The sequence below is a fragment of the Bufo bufo genome, chromosome 6 (assembly GCF_905171765.1).
Source record: "Bufo bufo chromosome 6, aBufBuf1.1, whole genome shotgun sequence".
Classification (NCBI taxonomy): Eukaryota; Metazoa; Chordata; class Amphibia; order Anura; family Bufonidae; genus Bufo; species Bufo bufo.
The window spans coordinates 83816302-83843187 of record NC_053394.1 but is presented as its reverse complement, the minus strand read 5'-3'; the positions used below and the strand labels follow the sequence as shown (position 1 = coordinate 83843187).

Here is a 26886-nt window from a genome sequence, read left to right as displayed (position 1 = left end):
TGGTCCATTGATTTCTATGGGAATTCCGGAGATAGCAGAGCGCTGTATCTCCAGAACTCCCATAGAAATGAATGGAGCAACCATGTGCATGCCTGACCGGCTGCTCCATAAATTTCAGGGGGCTGGAGGGAGTACGGGGCTCCTGTCCTCGTTATCAATGGGGGTCCCAGCGGTAGGAGCCCCACTGATCTAATAGTTCTACCCTATTCTGTGGGTAGAGGATAACCTAATCTAACCAGAATACCCCTGAAGTGTCAATTCTTGTCCCTGTGAGCACCACCACATATGACATCTCATTGTTAAAAGGCAACTAATGAGAGTTACCTTGTGATGGGGGTTAAAAGGGTTGTACAGCTGGTACATACTAATGACCTATCTTCAGGATAGGCCATCAATATCAGATTGTGGGGGCCTGACTCCCATTACCCCCGCCAATCAGCTGTTTGGAGAGGAGGAGCTTGTGCAAGTGTCCGTCATTTTTGCAGCAGCGGCGCAGTGTAATTACAAGTGCTTGCCACATTCATCAGATATTTATGACCTGAAGTCATCAATATACACCGGCTGCGCAACCCCTACATATATATTCAATACATTTATTTTATATCTCTTATTCACAAAAGGTAAATCAGCACACATCTAGAGCGCCCCCCCACCCCAAAAAAAAAAAATAATTAAAAAAAAGCCAGTGATCATAATGAGGAAGCCTGTCAGTTGCTTTAAGATGGATCTTCACCTTCAGCTGAGGTTACACTTTTACATCTGTCAAGGCAGGGGGTTTGGGAACTCTGGATCAAGAAATGGAGCTCCTACGAGGTACTAACAGATTTATCAGCACACAATTTTAAACCTATCTAGACTAAAAAAATAAAAAATAAAGTTAAATATAGTGGTATTCAATAGTAGACATTCACTTTAAAGGAGTTGACCACATTTGAGGAGTTTTTGGCAACCCCTTCTCCTGAGCAGCCCTGCAAAGAGAAGCGTCCTTACCCGCTCTCCGGTGCTGGGTTCCAGCTCCTTCGCTCCCTGGTCTCGGCTGCCTTACTTGGATCCCCTGTTGTCAACATCTGCTTTGACACCACTGCAGCAGTGGTGATCTGCTCCCCTTGCGTCATTTGACCAACTGACATGACGCAAGGGGGTCACAGTCGTGTCAAAGCAGATGTTCACAGTCGAAGACCAGAATGAAGCCGCTGAGGTCGGGACCCAACACTGAAGAGCAGGTAAGTATGCCATCCTTTGCAGGGCTGCCCAGCAGGGGATTTTGCCAACCCTTTTAAGGATGATCAGGGAGGCATGTAAAAATGTCTTAGTAATCAAAAATGATTAAACTCCTTAGGCTGACATTTATGTAAGGCATACGGTACAGTATACTGTACACCTTTGACGCTACTGTGCAGGTACAGCGAGGGTGATGTGCTCAGTGTACGGCTCATGACACCTGCAGCCAATTACCGTCCTCAGCGGTACACTGCTGAAGACGGTGGTTGGCTGCAGCGAGGACATCAGTTTGTATACCAGCAGCACAGAGAACAGCAACACGAAAAGAGTTGAGTATAACAATTTTTTACTTTAGAAAATGAAGGGGGCTTTTAACTTTTTTTAATGGGCTCGCAGTTGGTGGGTTACAGAGCGGGCATTAAAAAAAAGAGAGTGCTGAACAATGCATGCGAGACTGTACCCTTATGTGCAGATTGTCATAGTTAAAGCTTCATTCTGTGGTCACTTCCAGGTCAAGCTGTTAAAAATATCACGGTTGTGGAAAATCACAAAAGCAAAAAAGTCATTTTGTATGTGTCAAAAATGTAATAATCAGATCGGCCAGTGTTAATGGGTCATGAGAACGGTCAGCTTTATAAATGCCATGGGCACATAAACACAAAGGAACCTGGACCCCTGTATGTATAAAGATTTCTAAAGTGGCATCCAGGTCATTACATGTGAACACGTCACAAACACTATATTTACTGCATAGTCTAATCTCTACATTAGGTATACTGGACTCCGCTGTTTTCATGAAGATTAGCCACCCCTACAGTACTAATGAAATGTATTCCCTCTCGCCGCCTGCACAATGGCATTTTTCCATTGACTTGTACATTTCCTACTTGTAAATAAATACCTATGATTTTGTCCATCAAAGCAAAGACTGAATTTCATTTCAGGTTCTGTAAATGAACTAAAATTTAAAGGTCTCAAAAGGGAAGACCCCTTAGCAAATTAGGAAGTAAAAAAACAAAACACATCATGTCAGGACTTTCAGCAAGTGAAAGGAATAAGTGCGCGCATATAGGACACCAATGGTAGGGGTTATACGTCCCTGAAAGAGACAGTGACAATGCAGGATTTGAAGTTTTGTGCTGCAGCATGCTATCTGCTCAGGTGGAACCAGCAAGGCCCCATCCTTTTACCTAAAGCCTATTGCTTCACATGCACTAGAGGAGGGGAGACAGAAAAACACATGCTTTTCTTCTTCACCCAAAATGGGACAGAACAGGATATCATAGCACAATGATGACAGTGTTGCAAGTAAAGCTGGAAGGTCAGTAGGGAATATATGTAGAACTTGGACCCAAACAAGTGGATAAATTAGTCCATGTGGAAATAACCATAAAAAATGGCTGTTACTCCCTGTACTTTAAGGCCTGGATTATAAAACACTTCTTGTACAGGTGCGAAGATGTGCTGGTAGGCTTCAGCCTCTTACAAAAGCCCAAAACACGGCGTGTGACTGAACAGCAGCAGATATCTAGCACCCTGCACATGATCTATGAAGCACGCCACTATATTCAGTGGTTCCCTTTCCAAAAGTTCTACAAATCATTCACACAGATGACGGTACAAAGTAAACGTATGGACGCACACCCGGTACAAGACAATATCAGCAGCTCAAGTGATGCTAGAGAGAGTTACCGTCTTCTCTCTACAAGGCTCTTTACTTAATAGAGAATAGTTACTAAGGTCCAAAAGTGGGGGCTAGCGATCATAAAATCTGGTTACCAATAAAGTCTATGGTCTAGGCCTGCCGCCAACGGCTCGGATGATAGGAGCTGAAACAGGCTCAGTCCAAACTAACATGCATCAAAACCCCCGGGTTGGTTGCGCTTTTCGATTTCTTCATCTTGTCAATGGCCCTCAGTAAATCTTGTTGCCGAATTGGTCGGATCTCCTCATCGGGACTGAAAGGAAAAAGAAATTATTTCCAGGTAACAGAACCTAGTCTGATCAAAATTATATTATTATACCAAAGTAAATGTATGCATTAGAATAAAAATATACGTCTGGTACTGAATTTGATGCACATATGAAGAGTGAAAAGAGAAGTCCTACAGAGCAGTGGCAAGACTGTGGTCTTCACCTTCTGTTGATGATCACTCCCCAAAAGGTACAGGGAGATGCAGAAAGTCTAGGGCAGTATTCCCAGCCACAGATTGGTGTCAAAAAGAGGAGACTATAGGAACCACAATAAACAGCAAATTTTAGTGTTATTGCAGCAAACGGTTGAAGACGGAGAATGTGTTAGTACTGACGAGAAACCCCTTTAAGGGCATTTCCAAAGACCCCTAAAATTTTTACTGAAGGCCAGGAATACTGCAAAATAGAAAAATAAGCCTGACGTACGAATGACGTAGCAGACTAACTCTGTGACTGGATGCCGCTATCAAGTGGAGCAGTTGGTGACGTCATCACTGCAGCTCTGACCACCAAAGTGACGGAGCTGGAATGTTGGGGAATTGAGCAGGTTTACAATTACTGACGCAGATTCAGTATCCAGTGAAAATTCCATATCAGTAGCCACATGCTGATTAGCCCAATCCGCATGACAAACTACATAATTCTTGGCCACCACTACACTGTGGCAGCGACTTACCAACTGACCTGCCTGCTTCTGTGTCCAGCACTTTGGTGTCGGCACAACACTTATTGTAATTAAACGTTCAGAACACATTACATAGGAAGGACAGTAGGTCCACGCCTAGAACATGCTAACCTTTCTTCTGTGTTATTGACCACGCTCTCCCTGACACACAGCAAAGCTGCATCTCTGCACATTTCCTTCAGGTCACTTCCAGAGAATCCATCTGTACCGTTTGCAACCTGCAACAAATCCACACGTTGGTCCACCTACAGCAGAAGACAGACAGATAGATAAAGGTTAACGTGGCCTTACAAGATTAGAGACAAAGCCAAACAGTGTCCCATACTGTCTAAATATACATCCTGGTAATGCTCTGAATTCCTATAGCTTATTGTTCCAAGAACAAGCAGATCAGGCAAGTTAAACTCCAACAGCCTGTTACTCATCTTTCCAGACATTGCCCAACAAGAGACGTCAGGAAACTCATCCACATTAGATGATCGGGATGGCCGATAAACCTCTAATGTGTATGGCCATCTTAAAGGGGTTGTGCTAAGTTTTCAAGTCATCCCCTATCCAAAGGATAGGGGATAACTAACTGATTGCTATGGGTACAACTGCTGGTACCTCCAATAATCTTGAGAACAGGGGTACAGTTTCCCCGATCTGATGGAGCAGCAGGTCAAGCATGCAGTGCCCAACGCTCCATTCATCTCTATGTAACTGCCAGACATAGCTGACATTCCCACAGAGAATGAATGGAGTGCCAGGGCATGATTGACCTGCTGCTCCATCAAATCAGGTGAATGGGACCCCAATTCTCAGGACTGAAGGGGGTTCCAGTGGTCAGATCCACAGCGATCAATTTGTTATCCCCTATTCTGTGGATAAGGGATAACTTGCAAACTTGGCACAATACCTTTAAGAGGAAAGGCTCTTTAATATAAGGAGTTGTCCACTTCCTTGACCCTGATCACTAGCTGATCAGTGTGTGTGGGCATCACGCCAGGGATATAAGACATTCCAGATCTCGCTGTTCTTCTTTCTAAACATGTCCATATGAAATCAGGTATCTAGAAAAAGGAAGGAGGAGGAGATTCACTTCACTTAATATATTACTTACATTCTCGTTCCTCAGTATGAGGTTCAGGATTGCCTCTCGCTGTCTCATAGACTGGGAAGAAAGTGTGATAAGTTATTAATGTAAAATGGAAACAAAAACATGATAAAATTCTATAATCTGCTATGTGAACAAGGAATCTTACATAAGAAAGCTAGGGCCGTGATGGCTAACCTCTGGCACTCCAGCTGTGGTAAAACTACAACTCCCAAGATGCACACTTGCTTGGCTGTTCTCAGAACTCCACAGAAATAAAATGAGCATGCTGGGAGTAGTAGTTTCGCCACAGCAGGAGTACAGGAGTTTAGCCATCACTGTTCTAGGGCATTGACCTTTACCTTCTTAACAGGGCAGCAAAGGCAACTGCTATGGGCATTTATTTCACATGGTCACAAAAGGACAGAATGATAATAAAATAAATCCAAATAGATACGGTATTCAATTTTATATAATTATATTATAATTATATAATATATAATTACAGTTAAAGTAATTGTCACTTATCCTACCACCCATGGCAGTACTCTAGCATACCAGATCACGTCATGGTTGTAAATTATTGGGCTATGATAACACATTCAGGATTTGGATACTCAAACCCAACATTGCTCGTTGTCATTTTTAAAATCTGCAGCATGGTCATTATTCCACACACATTTTTCCCATTGCATGCGATTGGGATAGGATAACTCCCATTCATTTACATTGGATGTGGAGTATCAGTGGCTCTAATGGAGGATTGAGGAACAGAATCCACAAACCCTCAAATTTCTGAACGCACATGACTATTAAAGAGGTTCTCCGAGTTAAATAAAAACTCAGGTAAACCCTGTAAATGTAATAAGATAACAAAAGCCTCAATATTAACCCCTTTTCTCCCCTGTCGCTTCATGCGATGCGCTATGGTCCTCCCTCTCTGCTGTTTGCTATTTTTTCTGGCTGCAGCGGTGATGTCCCATGTACTGCTGAGGCCAGTGATAGGCTGCATGGTGTCCTGTGCACACACACACACACAACGTCACCCCTGCTGCCAGAAAGATGGCGTCAGTGACAGGAAGACCAAAGCACATCACTGGAAGTAACACGTATCTCTATTATTATTCACAGAGCATTCCCAACCATAATATATTTCCTTTAACCCCCTCTGGACCCCCGTCGTACATGTACAGCGGAAGTCCAGTATATAAACATGGTGCCTACTCAGAACCACATCCATATGTCAGTTCCTCAAAAGACAGAACATATCTTTTTCTTGGCTGCAAAGGCAGGCCACGACCCACTGAAATCCATGGATCCGCAAAAAAACAAAACATGGATGCAACACTAGTGTCACACAGACGTCATCCGTATTTTGCGGACCACAAAATACATTCAGTCATGTAAATGCCCCTTTACAAGCAATCAATAGGTGACCTAAATATCAGAGACGGGGGGACGGGGGCTGTTATCACATAAATCCTGCCTGTTGATTGTGACGTTTACCTTCAAAGTCATTTATTATTTTGTCTAATTAATTCTCAAATATATGTTTTAATGTACCGGCTGATTGATGTGAAACCTTGTGGGCATTCTCCTCATAATTGCAATATCCAGGTCCTGAGGACGGTTTGTGGCTCCCATTACAACCACCTATGTCAGAAGAGAGGAAAATTTTTTTATAATAATAAATAATATTACTGCCACTACTACTAATATGTATTATACAACATAATTAATATCAATAGTAATATTGAGGAACACATGGTACAGTGCTCAGATTAACCCCTTTCAGACACAGCCTAATTTTGCAAATAGGACGAGTCACTTTATGTGGTTATAACTTTGGAACGTTTTTACTTCCAAGCCATTCTAAAATGGTTTCTCGTGACACATCGTACTTCATGATAGTGGTAAATTTGGGTTGATATGCTTTACCTTTATTTATAAAAAAAATAATCCAAAATCTATAGAGCTTTTGGCAAAATTAGCAATTTTCTGATTTTATAGTCCGATTTTAATTAGTACAAAGAAAAAATGTGGGGGATTCAATCAGCACAACCCTATATGCAGGTGCACATCGCTATGGCGAAATACATATACAAACGCAAAAACACAAATGCAATAGCACTCTGCAACCAGCACTCCGCCCTGCCTCTATGCTGGATGTTGAATGAGGCATTGGTGTACATTTTGGCCAAAGCGTAATAAGCCACTCACCACGTCAAGGTCGCCTCTATGAGTGGTCCCTAACACTAGTTCCTACCTGTTTATGGGTCATGATAGCCACACAAAGTCCAGGGAGCGCAGGTACAGCATGCACGCCAGGCACACTCTGCTTTTAACCTCGTCCGGTGCCGTGACAGCTTTCATCGGATCCAGGGATGCAAGTACCAACATGCATGCTGAGCCCACTATATACTTCTCCTGGAGCCAAATGGCTACTGGTAGGCGCTGTTTTAAAGTCAGTATAAAACTGAGTCGACTTTTACAGCGCCTACCAGTAGCCATTTGGCTCCAGGAGAAGTATATAGTGGGCTCAGCATGCATGTTGGTACTTGCATCCCTGTATCCGATGAAAGCTGTCACGGCACCGGACGGGGTTAAAAGCAGAGTGTGCCTAGCGTTCATGCTGTACCTGCGCTCCCTGGACTTTGTGTGGCTATCATGGCCCATAAACAGGTAGGAACTAGTGTTAGGGACCACTCAGAGGCGACCTTGACGTGGTGAGTGGCCTATTACGCTTTGGCCAAAATGTACACCAATGCCTCATTCAACATCCAGCATAGAGGCAGGGCAGAGTGCTGGTTGCAGAGTGCTATTGCATTTGAGTTTTTGCGATTTTAATTAGAGTAAGTATAAAGCTTAGCCTGCTCTCCCTCACTCACTGGAAGCAGTCTGGCACCAGGAGAGGTATAGGGTGGACTCAGCATGCATGCACTCCCTGAATTTTATAGTGGTCATTATGGCACATAACAGGTAGGATTTAGGGTTAGGTTCCCGTCTGATAGAGATCGCCTTGACGCGTGGCAGACGGGCCAAAATAATTTTGTACAAAATGTATTTGCCAAGAATCTCAAATTTACAAAATAAGCGTAGCATTACCACCAGCATATTTTCTATCACTATGGCATTATTGCATTGGGTTTGCAGAGTGCTGTTGCATTGTGTTTTTTTCTTAGAATTTTAGAAGCCTTTTACATTTTCCAGAACATTTTTAAAACAGACTTTAACAGTAACAGTAACTACCTGTAAATGAGCTAAGGCTTGTTCTGGGGTTTGTAATAGTTTACGAGCATTTGGTGTCTGAATTTGTTTAGGGGGTCTGCCCAGGTCTGTATTCAAAGGCATGGATTTGTTTAGGGGTTTAGCCCAGGTTTGTATTCAAAGGCATGGATTTGTTTAGGGGGTCTGTTCTGGGGCCTTTTAGGTGGCATCTGTCACCCATAGGATGTCTTTGAATAGAATAGCATAGTGGACTACACTAATCTATCCAGAAAAAAAAGTATAATAAAAAGTATACCAGAGAGAAGGATGCAAAAAGTAAATTATTTTTACTTTTTTGTTTCTGGTGGGCGAATGGGGGCCTATGGATGAATTTAATGAATACTACAGGACCTTTCCTGGCATATACAGCAAGTTAAATATTGTTCTTGGCTAGCTCCAGCAGTCCCATAGAAAATGAATGGAACAGCAGCGAACATGCGCAACCTGCCAATCCATTCATACAGGAGCACATCAAATACTTATCCCCTATCCTATGGCACAACTCCTTTATTGTACTGGAAGTATGTTCTGCCCAAGAGGAGGGGATATTACAACTCTATTGAGGTCATTTATCAAACTGGTGTAATGTAGAACTGGCTTAGTGGCCTATAGCAACCATCAGATTGCACCTTTCATTTTAACAGCTCCTATGGAAAATGAAAAGTGGAATCCGATTGGTTGCTATGGGCAACTAAGCCAGTTTTACTTTACACCAGTTTGATAAGTGACCCCATATATGTCTGGTATTCTGTGCCATAAAAGGCATATAAGGAAATGTAATTTCCAGTCCACAGGTATTAACTGGAAGAGGACAGTGGGGTGGACACATAGTATACCAGTGGGTAACTACAAAGTCTGAAAATCTGTGGATCCCGAGGACCCAATTACAAGATAATGAGGTCCGTCAGTTGTCCCATGTATCGGTCATATGATGATGATTAAATACAGAGGCTTTTACCTGACAGCTATAGTCAGTATCCAGTCCATCCCAGAGACTCATGAACTGAGCCTTCATCATTGCAGTTGCCTCGTGATCAGTACTTGAACGGCTCCGAAGGAAAGAATCTTCATTGCAAAAGAAGAGAAGTAACGAGATTAAATAATTGCTGCTCAGATACATTTCAGAATCAAAAATGAAAGAGGATAACTCATTTCAGGAGAATGAAATGTTTTTAATATAGTTATGAAGCATTACAATGGCCCCCTTCCCATGTCCAGCCAGCTACTTCAGGCTGGGAGCCGGACACAACTGATGTACGTGCAGTTCTGGTGTCTATACTAACGCCGGACAGGAAAACGCTGCATGCCAAGTTTTTCAGTCCTGCGCTATTTGACATCCAGCATCATTAGTGATGCACGGGATGAATATGAACGATCCAACAGAAAACTATGGGATCAGTTCTAGCTTCTGTTCCCCTCCTGTGTTTTCTGCACCTTGCTGGAGTAAACTGAGCTGGACTTCTGGATATATGTGAAGCTGGCCTAACGCTAACATTTCAAGGTCTATGCGGTCTCTGAAAGGCACACAGGATCACATCAAACTGATCCAGGCGCGTTACAAGAGACAGCTCGGATACACTAGATCAGGAGTGCTTCTGGCTCAGCTGGACATGATCGTGTCGGAATTTCAGTCTTGAAACCAAAGAATGACTTAAAAGGGTATCGCAGAGAGTCATGGCTTATCTCTCCACTGAGAATAATGGGGCGATCGCCCTTTCAATGTTATTTCCCTGCCCAGAGGTGCTCCTGGCCACTTGGCTGTGCAAGGAACTGCAGTATAACCCCATTTATTAGAATGGAGCTTTCCTCTATCTTCAGGATTGGTGGAGGTCCTAGAGATCAGATCCCCACCGGTCATGAAGTAGTGGCATATCTCAGCAATATGGCATCACTTTATGGGAATTTAAAGAATAGGTACATCTGATCCACAAATCAGTTAAAAGAAAGTAAATCTGCTCATAGACCTATGTCTAAAAGCTTTGCTGACAGGCAACTCGGATGTTACCCTTATAATAATGGCATTTACACCTAGCTATATGTCTTATTATGGCTCATTGATGCTAAAGGTTATGTGCAGTGTAAGGGTATTGATGACCTGTTGTCAGCTGAGAAGTGGACAGAGTTGTATGCGTCTTGTCAGTGTTCTGTGAATGGCTGTGCCTGTGTGATTCACAGGTAAAGCAAGTCTACCAGAGTCTTCTGGGTCATAGACTTAAAGGGGTTGTGCATATTGGTGACCTATCGTCAGGATGGGTCATCAATATCAGATCAGCAGGGATCCAATTCCTGCTGTTTGAAGGAGCCTTGACACTAGCGTGAGTGCTGCATCCGTCTTAATGTTCAAGTGCCGTCTAACTTGTAGGGGAGGTGTGTGTAACTGCAACTGCGTGTCCCATTACGTACTGGCTGTAATTACACTGCACCAATCTATAATCTAGACTAGGGATGCTCAACCTGCGGAACCTCCAGCTGTTGCAAAACTACAGCTCCCAGCATGCCCTAATAGCTGTAGGCTGTGCAGGCATGCTGGGAGATCCCTCATCTCTCAGGCCAGTGGTCAGCAACCCTCGGCACTCCAACTGTTGTGAAACTACAATTCCCAGCATGCTCCACTTGTTTCTATTGGAGTTCTGAGAAGAACACAGCAAGTATGCATGCTGAGAGTTGTAGTTTCACAACAGCTGGAGTGCCGGAGGTTGCCTACCCCTGTCCTAGGCAGGCTGTGCATACCTGATCTAGACAGCGTGCAGGTAAATACTGAAGAGGACACAGCACTCTAACGAGCACCACGACCCCTTCAAATAGCTGATCAGTGGGAGTGCAGAGAGTTAGACTACCGCTGATCTGATATTGATTACCTATCTTGAAACCGCACAACCCCTTTAAGTCTATGACCCAGAACACTCTGGTAGACTTGATTTACCCATGAATCACACAGACAGACAGGGGAAATGCAGCAGGTAGTAAAGAAGGACAGGGGAAATGCAGTGTCAGAGTAAAGCGCAGCAGGGGATCAGTGAGTATGCATCTCTTAATTTATGTACACCGAACAACCCCTTTAACACAATGGTGATAAGCATTAGAATTAGTTAGTGGGAAAAGTCGATTTTCCAGTCAGCGTCTGAGAAATTAGAGCAGGAATCTGACTGGTTTGGTTTTTACCAGTAAACCTACATGATAAGTTAATGACCCACACGGTCTTTGACGTTGTCTTACCAATTTCATCAATAAAAATGATGGACGGTTGTAGTTTTACAGCCAAGGAGAAGACAGCGGCAGCGAGTTTCTGGGACTCTCCATACCACTTGTCAGTCAGAGTAGATGGCTGCAGGTTTATGAAGCGACACCCGGCTTCTTTAGCAGTTGCTTTAGCAATAAGAGTCTTCCCACATCCTGGTGGTCCATAAAGCAGCACACCTATATAATTAAATAACATAACAATTAGTGAGGAGTCTGACGTGCAATACAACGCGGAAACAATGCATCACCATCTGCTATAATCAGTCTTCACTGAAGGTCTTCTGACAGCAGCTATATGCTTGATATAGGCCACACAGGTTCCTATCACCATACCGGACATAAGCTATTTCCTGGATGGGGATTTAGCACACAAGATTTTTTTTACGATTGAAAAATGTAGGGTTAATTTTGTTTTAAATAATCAGCACTTTGTTCTGCCAGCATTTGCTTTTCTTCACAGGATATCGCTCTTCTGCTCTCCCTTTGGCCGGGAATAAGTTGCATTTGTTCTTTTACTTTTAATGATTCCAAGAAATAAAACTTCTGAGAAGTGAGGAAGAGCCTTTATCATGTTATAGAGAATTAAACGCTTTCAGACGGCAAGGTTTTTGGCTGGAAGAGCTCATTTGTTCTAAACCTCCCCTCCGCAGTCAGGAGGGACTTGTGCAATTTGAAATTATACTTCTAGAAGCATTCTGCTGTCAGGAAATGCATCTCCATACTAAATAAGCAGACTTCTTACTTAGGTGTTTTTGCCTGTTTGTAAGGGACTATATGGGTTTCAGTGCACAAGAATATTTCATTCATTTATAGCAAACCGAGACGTTGAAAATAATATATTCCTACAGACAACAAAATGCACAAAGGGGTCTGAATTATCTTCATTATTATCAACTGGATGTAGGTATGGACCAGTCTTAAGACTAAGGCCCCTTTCACACGGGCGAGTATTCCACGCGGATGCGAGGCGCGAGTTGAACGCATTGCACCCGCACTGAATCCCGACCCATTCATTTCTATGGGGCTGTTAACATGAGCGGTGATTTTTGTTGCGTGAAAATCACAGCATGCTCTATTTTGTGCGTTTTTCACATAACGCAGGCCCCAAAGAAATGAATGGGGTTGCGTGAAAATCGCAAGCATCCGCAAGCAAGTGCGGATGCGGTGCGATTTTCACGCACGGTTGATAGGAGACGATCGGGATGGAGACCCGATCATTATTATTTTCTCTTATAACATGGTTATAAGGGAAAATAATAGCATTCTGAATACAGAATGCATAGTAAAATAGCGCTGGAGGAGTTAAATTTTTTTTTAACTCACCTTAATCCACTTGATCGCGCAGCGCGGCATCTCTTCTGTCTTCTTTCTTTGCTGTGTGCAGGAACAGGACCTGTGGTGACATCACTCCGGTCATCACATGGTCCGTCACATGATCTTTTACCATGGTGATGGATCATGTGATGACCAGATTAACATCACCACAGGTCCTGTTCCTGCACACAGCAAAGAAAGGAGACGCGCGATCAAGTGGATTAAGGTGAGTTTAATTATTTATTTATTTTTAACTCTTCCAGCGCTGTTTTACTATGCATTCTGTATTCAGAATGCTATTATTTTCCCTTATAACCATGTTATAAGGGAAAATAATACAATCTACAGAACACCGATCCCAAGCCCGAACTTCTGTGAAGAAGTTCGGGTACCAAACGCATTACAATGTTTTGCACTCGCACGGAAAAATTGCGCATGTTCCCGCAGCGTACCTGCACCTTTTCCCGCAAGGCCCGTCTGAAAGAGGCCTAAAGGGGTTATCCGTGAATTTGAGATTGATGGTCTATCCTCAGAATAGGTCATCAATATCATATTGGTGAGGGTCCAACTCCCAGCACACTTGCCGACCAGCTGTTTAAAGAGGCTGCTGCGCTCACTGGAGCTCTGGTAAGTGCTGCAGCCTCCTCACAGCTTACCAAGCACAGTGCCATCCATTGCATAGCAGCTCTCTTTTGAAGGGGACTGAGCTGCACCTAGGACACGTGACTGAGCGCTCTGGCCTCTTCGAACTCCCAGCACCTCCACCGATCTGATATTGATGACCTATCCTGTAGCAACTACTTGATCGCTACTAAAATACTTGAGAATACTTATTATTACAATATTGTCAGTTAGGGTACTTTCACACTAGCGTTATTCTTTTCCGGCATGGAGTTCTGTCCTAGGGGCTCTATACCGGAAAAGAACTGATCAGTTTTATCCTAATGCATTCTGAATGGAGAGCAATCCGTTCAGGATGCATCAGGATGTCTCCAGTTCAGTCTTTTTTACTTTTCAGGACGGAGATAATACCGCAGCATGCTGCGGTTTTATCTCCGGACAAAATTCTGGAACACTTGCCGGCATTTTTTCCCATTGACCTGCATTAATGCTGGATCCGGCCTCGAGTGTTCCGGCAAAACGGATCCAACATTGCGGTCTGCGCATGTTCAGACTGCAAAAACTGGAAAAAATAAAATGCCGGATCCGTTCTTCCGGATGACACCGGAGAGACGGATCCGGATCCGTCTGACAAATGCCATTAGTTTGCATACGTTTTGACGGATCCGGCAGGCAGTTCCGGCGACGGAATGGAACTGCCTGCCAGAATCCTCTGCCGCAAGTGTGAAAGTACCCTTAGTGTTACACTGGCATGACCAACTAGTTCTACCTACCTTTGTTAGGATCCCAGCTGCCATGGAATCCCATCAGCACCACCTGAACTCATTGCAGGGTACTGATGGGCTGACAGAAAGAGCCCCACCTTCTGTCAAGTCAACTCCTTAGGGTACTTTTACACTAGCGGCAGGACGGATCCGACAGGCTGTTCACCCTGCCGGATCCGTCCTACCGCTATTTTGCCGTGCCGCCGGACTGCCGCTCCGTCCCCATTGACTATTGACGGGGGCGCGCCGGACTAAAAAGTCGGACATGAAGTACTTTTAGTCCGGCGGCCTCTCGCCATGCTGCACCAGAGCTCCGCCCCCCGTCCCCATTATAGCCAACGGCGAAATAGCGGCAGGACGGATCCAACAGGGTGAACAGCCTGTCAGATCCGTCCTGCCGCTAGTGTGAAAGTATCCTTACCATGGTTGCTACTGGCCATGACATCTAAGTGATTAATTGACTGGCTTCAAAGATAACTCCAATTCCAGCTGTTGCTGCGTCATGACACTGTATACAGCAGCAGACACAAGCTGCTGATGGTCGAGGCACGGCTCCTGCACGTGCGCTATCCACTAGATGTACCTGTACATCCAACTGCTGTAAGAACAACACAGCTAGGACATAATGATAGTTCCTTTTCCAGAAAGTCACCATAAGTTTCCAAAACAACACAGAGCAACATAAGTCAAGAGTGGTACCTTTAGGAGGCTGAAGAAGTCTGGAGTTCTCAAATAAATGTTTCTTCCTTATTGGGAGAATAACCGTATCTTTCAGGTCTGTGATCACATCATCCAGGCCAGCAATGTCACTCCACGTCACCTGAAGACAAGTTATCACATTAGTATTATAAGGGAGTGAAGACTCACCTTGTCTTTTATGAAAAATGTAATGGTATAAAACGCTCTCATCTCTGCACAAACCACAGTCTAAACGCTTTCTATGATTACTCACATCTACATTTCCGTTTTAGCTGGACTTTTCTTTTTTTTACAGCAAGAATAGGTCAACCCGCAGAGCTATGCTCACCATAAGGGTCCATTCACACGTCCGTTGTTTCTTTCCTGATCTGTTCCGTTTTTTGCGGAACAGATCTGGACCAGATCTGGACCCATTCATTTTCAATGGGTCCTGAAAAAAAAATCAGACATTGAGCTGTCCGATTTTTTTCAGGACCCATTGAAAATGAATGGGTCCAGATCTGTTCCGCAAAAAACGGAACAGATCAGGAAAGAAACAACGGACGTGTGAATGGACCCTTAGGCTGCGTTCACACTTCAGTTATTTTGATCAGTTTATTGTGAGCCAAAACCAGTAGTGAAGCCTTCACTGAGATCAGGTGTAATTATTTGATCTGCTCCTGTTCTGTGTTTTTGACCCGCACCTGGTTTTGGCTCACAATAACTGATCGAAATAACTGACCAAATAACTGAAGTGTGAACGCAGCCTTACATTACTGGAAACCATTACAGTGGACCAGGCCCTCCATCAGTGTCACGGAGCCTTCAGAGCCTCATGACTTTTTGTTAAAAATGGGACTCACGACATGCATTGACAAATCGTTCACTCAGATAACCTTTTCATGGTATTGATCTCATTCCTCCAGCGGTTTCTTGGATGGATAAGATGTGTGGCCAAACTTCAAGGAAACGTCTGGGAGTTGAAAAGTGCTGCTGTTAGCATAAGCCTGTAAAGTGCTGGAACCTTTGTACAGAGATCCAGATAGCGCTGCTCGAGAGCCAAAATACTGCGTGGTGTCTAAAACCTTCTGCTGCAGTTTACAACTCACGTTCACGTGGCCTAGGAGCAGCTCGGCCTCATTCAGTAAATAGGGCTGAGTGCGAAACCAAGCACAGCCTCTATACAAAGTATGGCACTGTGCTTGGTAATGTGCGAGAAGGGAGGAACGCCACTGACAAAAGCAGCTGATAGGTGGGGGTCCAACACCTGGGACCACAACCAATCAGATACTCATCCAGAGGAATAAAAATCCTGGAAAGCCCTTTTAACTAAACTATAGTACTGACACATACTATCATGCCATTGTCAGTTATTGCAGCTTAAAGGGAACCTGTCACCTGGATTTTGGGTATAGAGCTGAGGACATGGGCTGCTAGATGGCCGCTAGCACGTCCGCAATACCCAGTCCTCATAGCTCTCTGTGCTTTTATTGTGTAAAAAAACTATTATATATATATAGAACAAAGAAATCGGACTGCACTCCAGTTGAATCCTCAGTGAAAAAAGGTTTATTCACCCATAGGTGGCACAAGAGACGTTTCGGCTCGCAATGAGCCTTTCTCAAGAAAGGCTCATTGCGAGCCGAAACGTCGCTTGTGCCACCTATGGGTGAATAAACCTTTTTTCACGGAGGATTCAACTGGAGTGCAGTCCGATTTCTTTGTTCCATATTTGTGGGTAAGCACCAGTTACCATACTTGGACATTGCACCCTCTCTACTTTTTTTTCCTGGCTTGGTGGTGCTGCTGGTTATTTTTTTCTATATATATATATATCTATCTATATATCTCTATCTATCTCTATCTATCTATATATCTCTATCTCTATATCTCTATCTATCTATCTATCTATCTAAATGAGGCTACTAACGTTTCCGGAGCCCAGCCACGCCCACTGTGAAGGAGCCCAGCACCGCCCGCATCCTCCGAATCTCCTCCTTGCTCTCCGACGTCACAAAGCTAGAGCGCCGTAATCTCGCGATGCGCAGTGTCGGCATAGTGTTCCTTCCCTGTGCTGGCATCAGCCTCAGGGAACGAACTGCGCATGCGCTAGCTCACGGCGCTCTAGCTTTGTGACGTCGGGGAGCAAGGAGGAGATTCGGAGGATGCGGGGCGGTGCCGGGCTCCTTCACAGTGGGCATGGCTGGGCTCAGAGTCAGAGAACGCTGGACTCGTCTCTCAAGCATGGAGGAGGCAGGACTCATCTAAGGTTTATTTACATATCTATAAAATAGTTTTTTTGACACAATAAAAGCACAGAGTTATGGGGACTGGATATTGTGGATGTGCTAGTGGCCATCTAGCAACCCATGTCCTCAGCTCTATACCCAAAATCCGAGTGACAGGTTCCCTTTAAAAGGAGTCGATGCTCAGTACCAGACACATACCCATGTACATGAACAGGATCGGGTACAGGAGTGAAGAGGAAAGGCACTCTAGTGAGCACTACTGCCTTGTTGTCCGGCTCAATGATGGCCTATACTAAGTATAGGCCATTAATATAAAATGCCAAATAACCTTTAAAATACCATATTTTTAGCTCTATAAGGCTTGCGTGACCATAAGACGCACTCAGGTTTTAGAGGGGAAAAAAAATATTTTTCATCAGACCTCAGATGAGACCCCCAATCTTTATCGGACAATTAAATAAAACAACTCACCGCTCCTGCCCTGGACGGCGTTGCCACTCGGGAGGTCCAGCAGCGCTGCACTGTGACCTGATGTAACACGCTATCAGGACACAGAACAGTGTGGTGCCCGGAGAAGAAGACCAAGCAGTGAGTAAAGCCAGTACATTCCCCACTTCCCTGACCTATTGTACTAATGGGTGCTTCCATAATGGAAGTGCACATTAGTAACAATAAGATGTCAAAATCCCACCCCTGGATTGCTATACTCACTTTATAAGACACACTGCCATTTTTCCTCTACACTTTTGTCGGGGGGGAAGGGGGGGGGGGGAATGCATCTTATAAAACTAAAAACCCAGTAGTTATAGTATGTGTAAACGTTCCATAAACCTTCTGAGATTCATTACAAGCATCTTCTTATTTTTGTCAAATGACTTACTTCAACCATGTTCATTTGGGAGACCTGAAGACCCATTACAGCTCGATGTTTAATAAAATGGAGCTATATACAACAAAACTAGCCAAGAATTACTTCTCCGCAGCATGAACAACATGGTTACCTGCATACTGAGTGGATCGACAAGATGGGCGGCGATGCTCATTTCATATTCTGTTAGCTTTACGTTCTTCACCCCAATCTGTCTCATCAGCTTCTCGGCCTGAATGACAGAATAGCAATGACAGAAATAGTAAGAATTCCAACGAAACCTGCAATATACAGCATCTAACACCTCAGAAACGACAAACTTGGGGTTGTCAAAATTGACGGTCACTATTCTCCACTTATTCCTGCATTGTAAATATTAAAGGGGTTATTTCCGTAAATACTTTTTTTAGGCCCAACTATTGTGATCCCAGCTGATCACCAGGACGAAGTGCAACAGATAGAGATAAGTGCGGTGCTGCTACATCTACGCAGTCTACCTATGCTGCTCCAGAAAACGCTCACCAGGGTGGAAAGGAGATGGCGATATGGCATCCTCATATGTACAGGTGAAACTCGAAAAATTGAAATATCGTGCAAAGTTCATTTGTTTCAGTAATGCAACTTAAAAGGTGAAACTAACATATGAGATAAACTCATTACATGCAAAGCGAGATATTTCAAGCCTTTGTTATAATTTGGATAATTATGAAACCCCAAAGTCACAATTTTGAGGTCCCCTTTGCTCAGGGGGTATGGATTAATTATCTGACTAGAGTGTGACACTTTGAGCCTAGAATATTGAACCTTTTCACAAAATTCTAATTTTAAGCTGCATTAATGCAATTCCTTTTAATTTGCATTACTGAAATAAATGGACTTTTGCACGATATTTTACCTGTATGCTGCTACTATGAATATCAGTGTGGGCTCAGGGCCATCTGACAACAACTGATGGCAAATCCTAGCAGAATGTCAGTGCTTGTTCCTAGTCAACCCCTTTACACTGCGTAAACACCGTGTATAGAGGAATCCTAAGAGGAAAAGACACAGCATTTTTAGTAGCAACAAGTGGATGAGAATAAAAAAATATGTAATCTACAGTGTGGAAAGTGTCCGCACATAACTTGACCGGTGGTGCAGATTTTAAAGGGGTTTGGCCACCTTCTAACTACTACTGACCAATGTGTAGGTAAGATGGCTATATGGCACTTACTAATATAGCCTTTGTTGATATTCTATGCCGTTTGCTATACTTCAGAAGCTATGTCCCCTTGTTCGGCAAATCTTCTGTGCTGTCCTCATAGAGGTCCTGTCTATAAGATGGCGGCTGATCACATCACTCAGCCTCCGCCATTCAAACGCACTGCACCTGCGCTAAACTCCCTACAGTGCAAGTGCAGGTGGCAGGTGTGGTTTAATTGAATGAAGGAGTGATTTGTCTGGTCACATGACCCTCCATCAGCCACCATTTTATCGACAGGACCTCTGTGTGGACAGCACAAGAGACTTGGCCAACAGGGGGGGCATACCTAATGAAGATCTATAAGAGTAAGAGCAATATAATCTTACAAACACGCTGACCAAGACTAACCAGACAGCGGCCAGCCCCTTTAAATCAGCAGAATGTCAATTCAAGTTGCGGGTATCAGCTGTGGACTTCCTGTGCAACGCAGGAGGTGCCATCTGGGGCAAAACGGTTTCACGGAAAAATCAACACAAATGGAAATAGATGAGAGAGCTAAACCTTTTCCAACATAGACTATTATGGGCATTGCTACGGGCCAGTACAGCAGAAATGCAGGCTATCTAATCCCATGTCAGACAGGTTTCAGCACGGCAACAGGGAACATGGGGCCCCCATTCATGGAATTGCTGGGGTCCTAGTGATTGTAACTGGCATCACCCACGACTTTGCCAGATACACTGTGGAGTTTCCACTGTTTGTGGCAGTACCAGAAATGTTATCGGAGGCCATTGTTACTCCCACTTAACTAATAGCACATGCTTCCCTTGGGCTTTGTGACACTCCAAAATGGAGGTACAAAGGGAACCAAACCTCCAATTTATGGAACAGCAAATGAGCTTGTTCACAATACTGACCTCCAAAATACGGCTGCCTGACGTCAACCTTACATTACTAAGGTCAATACTAATAAAAAACCTGAGGAGACAGGTGATTTTTACACTGCTACAGACTCCTATAAGACAATTTGGGTAAGAAATCTACACAGATCTGATCTGCGCCCGAGTGACGCAAAGTGAAAAAGTCGCCAAAAGCACAGGATCTACATAGTACAGCTGAAAGACAGATGTACATTCATAAAGTGAGATGTACAACATGCCAAAAGTGTCTGATCGGTGAGGTCCAACTACCTGGCGATTCCAAGAATGGTGGTCCCAAGTTCCCAGTTGCCGTTCTAAAGGCCAAAATTGGATTAGATTAGCCTGCATTTCTACTGCGAGTGCTTGTAGCAGTTTCCATAGGAGTCTATGGAGAGTGCTGGAAACGGCTGAGCTCTTTCAGCTACTTCTGTACGTACTAGGCAGTTATCGGCTTTAATATCTCATTTATGAGCCCAGTAGACATCAATCATAAAGCTCTTACCTGCTTCTGGGCTTCAAGCTTTTGCTTCCTGGTGGGATCGATGGCATCTACCATCCATTTAATGGTAAAATAGGTGACGGCTCCAAATATGGTCAACCTGAAGATGAGGCCCACAACTTCATTTCTGCTCAAAGGGCGAGAAAAGGCTTCTGCGTGGACCATTTTCTGAAAAAGAAAAACATAAAAGTTCCATTATTTTACTCTTGAAAATGCTAGCTCCATTGTATGAGGCCGACCAGAAACGCGTCATTCAGAAAAGACAGAACGTTGTACTTTATCAGAACCAACGCACATAGGCTGCATGACAGTGTTCATGACAGCCCACCAGGTCTATCTGCTGGCTTTTTACAGAGGCTCTGGAGGTCTCCTCTATCTGGAGCTTAGGGACATATTATTTTCTGGGACCTGAGTCTCGCTCCCCTCCTCCTGCAGATATACCACCTGTCTGCCCTCTATCTGTAGGCGGAAGAACGGGACTTGCAGACTTTGACCTCATTAATGCAGTCAAGTGTACTCTGCAAAAACGAAACCTTCTTGTAACTATACGGAAGGTTCACCCTTCACAGTTCTGGGTGGGGGGCCCATCACTGACCAACCCCTCAGAGAAGGAGGCAGTGAAGAGGAAAGGGGATCCAAAACGGTCACAGAAATGAATGAGTCTCTGTGCTTGAACCATCACGATTTCCAGAATGAAGGGGCTCTAGAGCAGGGATGCCCAACCTGCGGCCCTCCATCTGTTGCTAAACCACAACTCCTGGCCGTACGAATGCTGCCATTTTCTTTTTCACTTCAATAAAAAGGTCACATCCCTGTGCACAAAACAGACAAGAATAGGACAGGTTTTATCTTTTTAGCGGCGCCACAGAACTTGCGCCGGATGCGGACAGCAGGATACTCTCAAATAAACTAAAGGATCAGGCAGATTGAATTCTTACATGCCCGATACATCGGCCACCACATACACATTATATCACTGGGGTAACGGTATATGGGCAGCTTTAGCCTCAGTACCAACAGCAATCCTAAAGCGCAGCTACCAATCCACAAGACCCATAGAACAGATGGTTAGGTGAGCCGCCCCTTATAGATATGCATCACACGCATCTCCCCGCTGTCCTTGAGGGCCACTTCTGCTTCCTGCCGTGAACGTCCATTTTCCCTGCGTATTTATACACTTGAATCGGGATCTTTTACACAAAAGCGCAACATTTATCAGAATAGAGAAATTTCTAAAACACAAACTGCATCAAACAATGAAACAATATACAGAGAGCAGCAGAGAAACACTTCCCGCATCAGTATAGTAAATGTACTAATGCCAATCTACCCCTCGGGCGAAGGGCCCCTGTCTACCTAGAAGGGCAGCAGTAGGACTATGGCCGCCTCAGCCATGCTCTGACAATGTGCCCAGCGGGTGAGGCTGCCTCCTGTGACCTTCCTTCTGCACACTGCCCTCTCTGCCAGGAGGTGCCCGGCTCTCAGCACACAACACCACCCTTCCCCCATAACGGAGCGGCTATTAACTATTCACATACCGCTGCCCCGTCACCCAGCACATTCACCTCTCGCCGGCTTGATGACACGACCGATCCAGGAAGTGAAAACCAAAAGCAGCGGCTTCACATTGGTACAGTGCACCGGCGATGTCTTCCGGAGGAAACGATCCTCGCGACTTTCGGTTCCGCCTCACAGAACGCTAACCCTGTCCTAGACTGCGCAGCCATAGGACGAGGCTAGACGCGCCAGCGCACGTCAAACCTTCTGCAGTTAAACATGAGAACCAATCACGTTGATGCTTTCATTTTGTAGTCTGCCTTAGGAAAATGAAAGCTGCTTTTTGATTGGTCGTTACTTGTCAGTACTCCACTGCCCCTAGGAACACGATTTTAGACATGTTTCTTCTGTTGACATCAAATGGATTCTGTCTTTATCACAAAATCACAGAATATCTCAATTTACAGTTTTTGGAGAGTGTTATATATGGTTTCTGTGTATTTATGGGGGTATATGTGGTTTGTGCATTGTTGGGTTGTGTTCACACTGTCAGTGTTTGATCAGTGATTTTCATCATGATTGTGAGCCAAAACCAGAAGTGAAGCCTACTTAGATATAAGGTATAATGGACAGATTTCCTCCTGTTCTGTGTTTCTGACCCGCACCTGGTTTTGGCTCACAATCACTGATGGAAGTCACTGATCAAACACTGACAGTGTGATAACGGCCTTATGGGGCATCCGTGGCTGGCACACTTCTATGGTGGCATCCGTGGCTGGCACACTTCTATGGTGGCATCCGTGGCTGGCACACTTCTATGGTGGCATCCGTGGCTGGCACACTTCTATGGTGGCATCCGTGGCTGGCACACTTCTATGGTGGCTTCTGTGACTGGCACACTTCTATGGTGGCATCTGTGGCTGGCACACTTCTATGGTGGCTTCTGTGGCTGGCACATTTCTATGGTGGCATCCGTGGCTGGCACACTTCTATGGTGGTATCCGTGGCTGGCACACTTCTATGGTGGCATCCGTGGCTGGCACACTTCTATGGTGGCATCCGTGTCTGGCACACTTCTATGGTGGCATCAGTGGCTGGCACACTTCTATGGTGGCTTCTGTGGCTGGCACACTTCTATGGTGGCATCTGTGGCTGGCACACTTCTATGGTGGCATCAGTGGCTGGCACACTTCTATGGTGGCATTTGTGGCTGGCACACTTCTATGGTGGTATCCGTGGCTGGCACACTTCTATGGTGGCATCGGTGGCTGGCACACTTCTATGGTGGCTTCTGTGGCTGGCACACTTCTATGGTGGCATCCGTGACTGGCACACTTCTATGGTGGCTTCTGTGGCTGGCACACTTCTATGGTGGCATCTGTGGCTGGCACACTTCTATGGTGGCATTTGTGGCTGGCACACTTCTATGGTGGCATCCGTGGCTGGCACACTTCTATGGTGGCATCGGTCGCTGGCACACTTCTATGGTGGCATCGGTGGCTGGCACACTTCTATGGTGGCTTCTGTGACTGGCACACTTCAATTGTGGCATCCGTGGCTGGCACACTTCAATGGTGGCATCCGTGGCTGGCACACTTCTATGGTGGCTTCTGTGGCTGGCACACTTCTATGGTGGCATCCGTGGCTGGCACACTTCAATGGTGGCATCTGTGGCTGTCACACTTCTATGGTGGCTTCTGTGGCTGGCACACTTCTATTGGGGTTCTGGTCCGATGTAATTTTATGGGGTGCTAAACCTGTTTTGATCCAAAATCCAGGACTATACAGGAAGCCTCCATAGGTAGGTGACATAATATGATGGTGGACATAGGAATTAGCGTCCTGACCAATATTCTTGGTGATTGGGATGACATTAGTTTCATATGAATGTATAAGGGTACTTTCACACTAACATTGTTAGAATCCGGCAGGCAGTCCTGGCAATGGAACTGCCTGCTGGATCCGGCAAGCCGTATACAAACGGATAGCTTTTTTTTCAGGATCAGTTAGACGGATCCGGTGATATACTGGATCCGTCTCATCCGGAATAACGGATCCGGTATAATTTTTTTTTCAAAGATCAAAAGCCCGGCGCATGCGCAGACCAGAAAACCGGCAATGCGGCAATTTCCGGAACACTTGGTACCGGATCTGGCATTAATATATCTCTATGGAAATGAATGCCGGATCCAGCAAGTGCGGTACTGTTCCGGGATTTTGGCCTGGAAAAAATACCGCAGTATGCTGCGGTATTTTGTCAGGTCAAATACCATACAAGGGATGGAACAGAAGACACCCTGATGCATACTGAATGGATTGCTTTCCATTCCGAATGCATTAGGACAAAACTGATCCTTTTTTCTCCGGTTTTGAGACCCTTTACCGGATTTCAATACCAGAAAAGAATAATGCTGGTGTGAAAGTACCCTTAGTCTATTGTTCAGTTCAGATATTTCATGTCCATAAGCAGCAGCTGACAGGGGAGGCACGAGGTGGAGAGGTTGAGAGTGGTGTCTATGGTTGGTGATGGTGGTAGTAGTACTCACGGAGGCAATCCTCCAGCTCTCCCTGGGTCGCTGCACAGTGAGAGGGGCGCTCTCTTTCTTCCTCTCGGGTCACAGCCTGGTGATGGTCTCCTGCCTGCTGGTGGTTTGGGGTGCCCTTGGTGTTAGTAATGTTGTGGCGTGCGAGGCAGTGGTCCCTAGCAGTGCCGTGCCGGGTAATGCGGCAGCAATGCAATGATGGAACCGGCTCTGAGTGCAACCAAGAAATAGTTTTACTATAGATGCACGCATTTACAAGGATAGGCACATCTCTTGGCATAAAAAAAAGTTTGCCCAAAAGCTGAATATGATCTGAACAATCATTTCACTCACTTGTTGAAGCCTATGATTGATCTCATGTTCAGTTGCATCGGGTATCAAAGTATCGATACCCAATTGATACTTTCAGACCCGGATCGATACGATACCGGGTCTTACTATTTACAGATACAAGGCTGCGCAGCCTAGTATCAGTTAAAGAACATGGCACGCGCCGCTCTCAGCACATGCCATGTTCTCTTCACTAGCACCGTGGAGAAGCAGGGAGTCTGTCCCTCCCTCCCCACTGTGACACGGCTGCAGCTGCCACCAATGGGCAGATAGCAGGGAGGAGGGGAGGGGCTGTGGCCACTGCGCCACCAATGAATGTGAAACACATTAATTCAAGTGTAGGCAGCGGTATCACATACCCGGCACCCGGCCTCAATAACAGGGCATGCGATCCGCTGAACCGGCACACCTGACGGGTTAATTGGCGCGATTCGGCGGATGGCATGCCCTGTTATTGAGGCCGGGTATGTGATACCTCTGCCGGCACCCACTCCCTGCTATACTTGAATTACTGTATTAATTACATTCATTGGTGGCGCAGTGCGCCCCCCCCCCCCACCCTTTCCCCTGTATTAGTATCATTGGCGGCGCAGTGGCCACAGACACACCCTGCCCCCCCATTTTTATATTCATTGGTGGCAGTGGCCACAGGGTCCCCTCCTCCATTGGTGGCAGTGGCAGCAGTGTAATCGCGGGGCTCCGATCGGTTACCATGGCAGCCAGAACGCTACTGAAGCCCTGGCTGCCATGGTAATCTCCCTGCTGCTGTGTGCACAAAGCACAGGACAGCAGGGAGAGTGTGAGGTCTTATTCCCCCTAATAGAGCTCTATCAGGGTGAATAGGACAAGGGTTATAGCCACTAAGGAGGCTAATAGTAAATAAAAAGTAAAAAAAAAAACACCAAAATACTAAAAGTTTAAATCGCCTCCTTTCCTTTCCCAATTTTACATATAAAATTTACAAACAATAAAAAATAAACATATTACATATCGCCACGCCCGAAAAAGTGTGAACTATTAAAAAATATTTCCTATGCGGTGAGCGCCGTAACAGAATAAAAATCAAAACCCGCTCGATTCTTTTACCACTCACAGACATGCCATATTGGACCATTTTTCTCAATAAATCAATGACAAAGTCTAATATTTGTGACTCATTTTTTATTTCATTATCTTGTGTGAAAATCTGACGAAGTTTTATGCAGAAATATAGAAAAGTCTGAAAGATTCAGAAATTTTCAAGGGCCACTGTAAAGCATAAAGCATATAGAAAGCGGTACTAACAGAATGGATGCATAGATATTTTAAAAAAAACTAACATTTTGTAAAAAAGAAAAAACCTAATGTCTTCACCTGTCTGATTGCGCCTCGTTCTAGTGTATATGTTTTATACATTTCCTCTAGGTGGCGCCATTGCATTATAGTTGTACATTTTTGAAGCCATTTGAGAAAATAAAATTCATCAACTCTGCTCTTCTCTTTGTACATTTGGATTGTATGAACGTTTTTTGATACCCGTCTAATCACAAAAATTTGAAATTTACTCAAAGAAATTCTATTTACTGAACAACAGCACTAAGTGGAAATTCTACCACCTTACAGGTAAAAATATGGAAATTAATAATATGATACTATATATACAGTATATATATATATATTTTAAAGGAGGGTGGCTGTGTGGCTTAGTACTCTGACTATCCAGGAACTATCGCTTAGGTCTGCCCTCAAAAGGGTTATCCTGGAAAAGATAATGATGACTTATCCTTAGGATAGATCAGCGATCAGCAACCTTCGGCACTCCAGATGCTGTGAAACTACAACATCCAGCATGCAAACTTACTCGGCTGTTCTCATAACTCCCAGAGAAGTTGGGAGTTGTAGTTTCAGAACAGTTGGAGTGCCGGAGGTTGCTGATCCCTGGGATGGATCATCATTATCTCATCAGCGGGGGGTCCAAG

General features: G+C 44.7%; 1 protein-coding gene across 1 annotated transcript; it reads right to left on the bottom strand.

Annotated features, from left to right (window-relative positions):
- Positions 1-844: 844 nt before the first annotated feature.
- On the bottom strand, positions 845-22221 carry ATAD1 (ATPase family AAA domain containing 1). The gene is made up of 10 exons (XM_040437389.1): positions 22097-22221; positions 20562-20726; positions 18090-18188; positions 14861-14981; positions 11439-11639; positions 9181-9287; positions 6519-6608; positions 4983-5033; positions 3992-4125; positions 845-3179 (listed from the first exon to the last, which is right to left on the bottom strand). Exons 2-10 carry the CDS (start codon positions 20721-20723, stop codon positions 3062-3064), a joined length of 1083 nt encoding a protein of 360 aa, XP_040293323.1. The 5' UTR covers positions 20724-20726; positions 22097-22221; the 3' UTR covers positions 845-3061.
- Between the last annotated feature and the right edge of the window lie 4665 nt (positions 22222-26886).

Bases quoted from the DNA above. Each gene is read 5' to 3' on its own strand.
- ATAD1 (XM_040437389.1), bottom strand. From the start codon at position 20,723: ATGGTCCACGCAGAAGCCTTTTCTCGCCCTTTGAGCAGAAATGAAGTT. The intron at 5,034-6,518 runs GTACATTAAAAC...CTTTCTTCCCAG, and splicing joins GGTTTCACATCAATCAGCCG to TCTATGAGACAGCGAGAGGC. The intron at 3,180-3,991 runs GTTAGCATGTTC...TTTTCCTTTCAG, and splicing joins GTCAATAACACAGAAGAAAG to TCCCGATGAGGAGATCCGAC.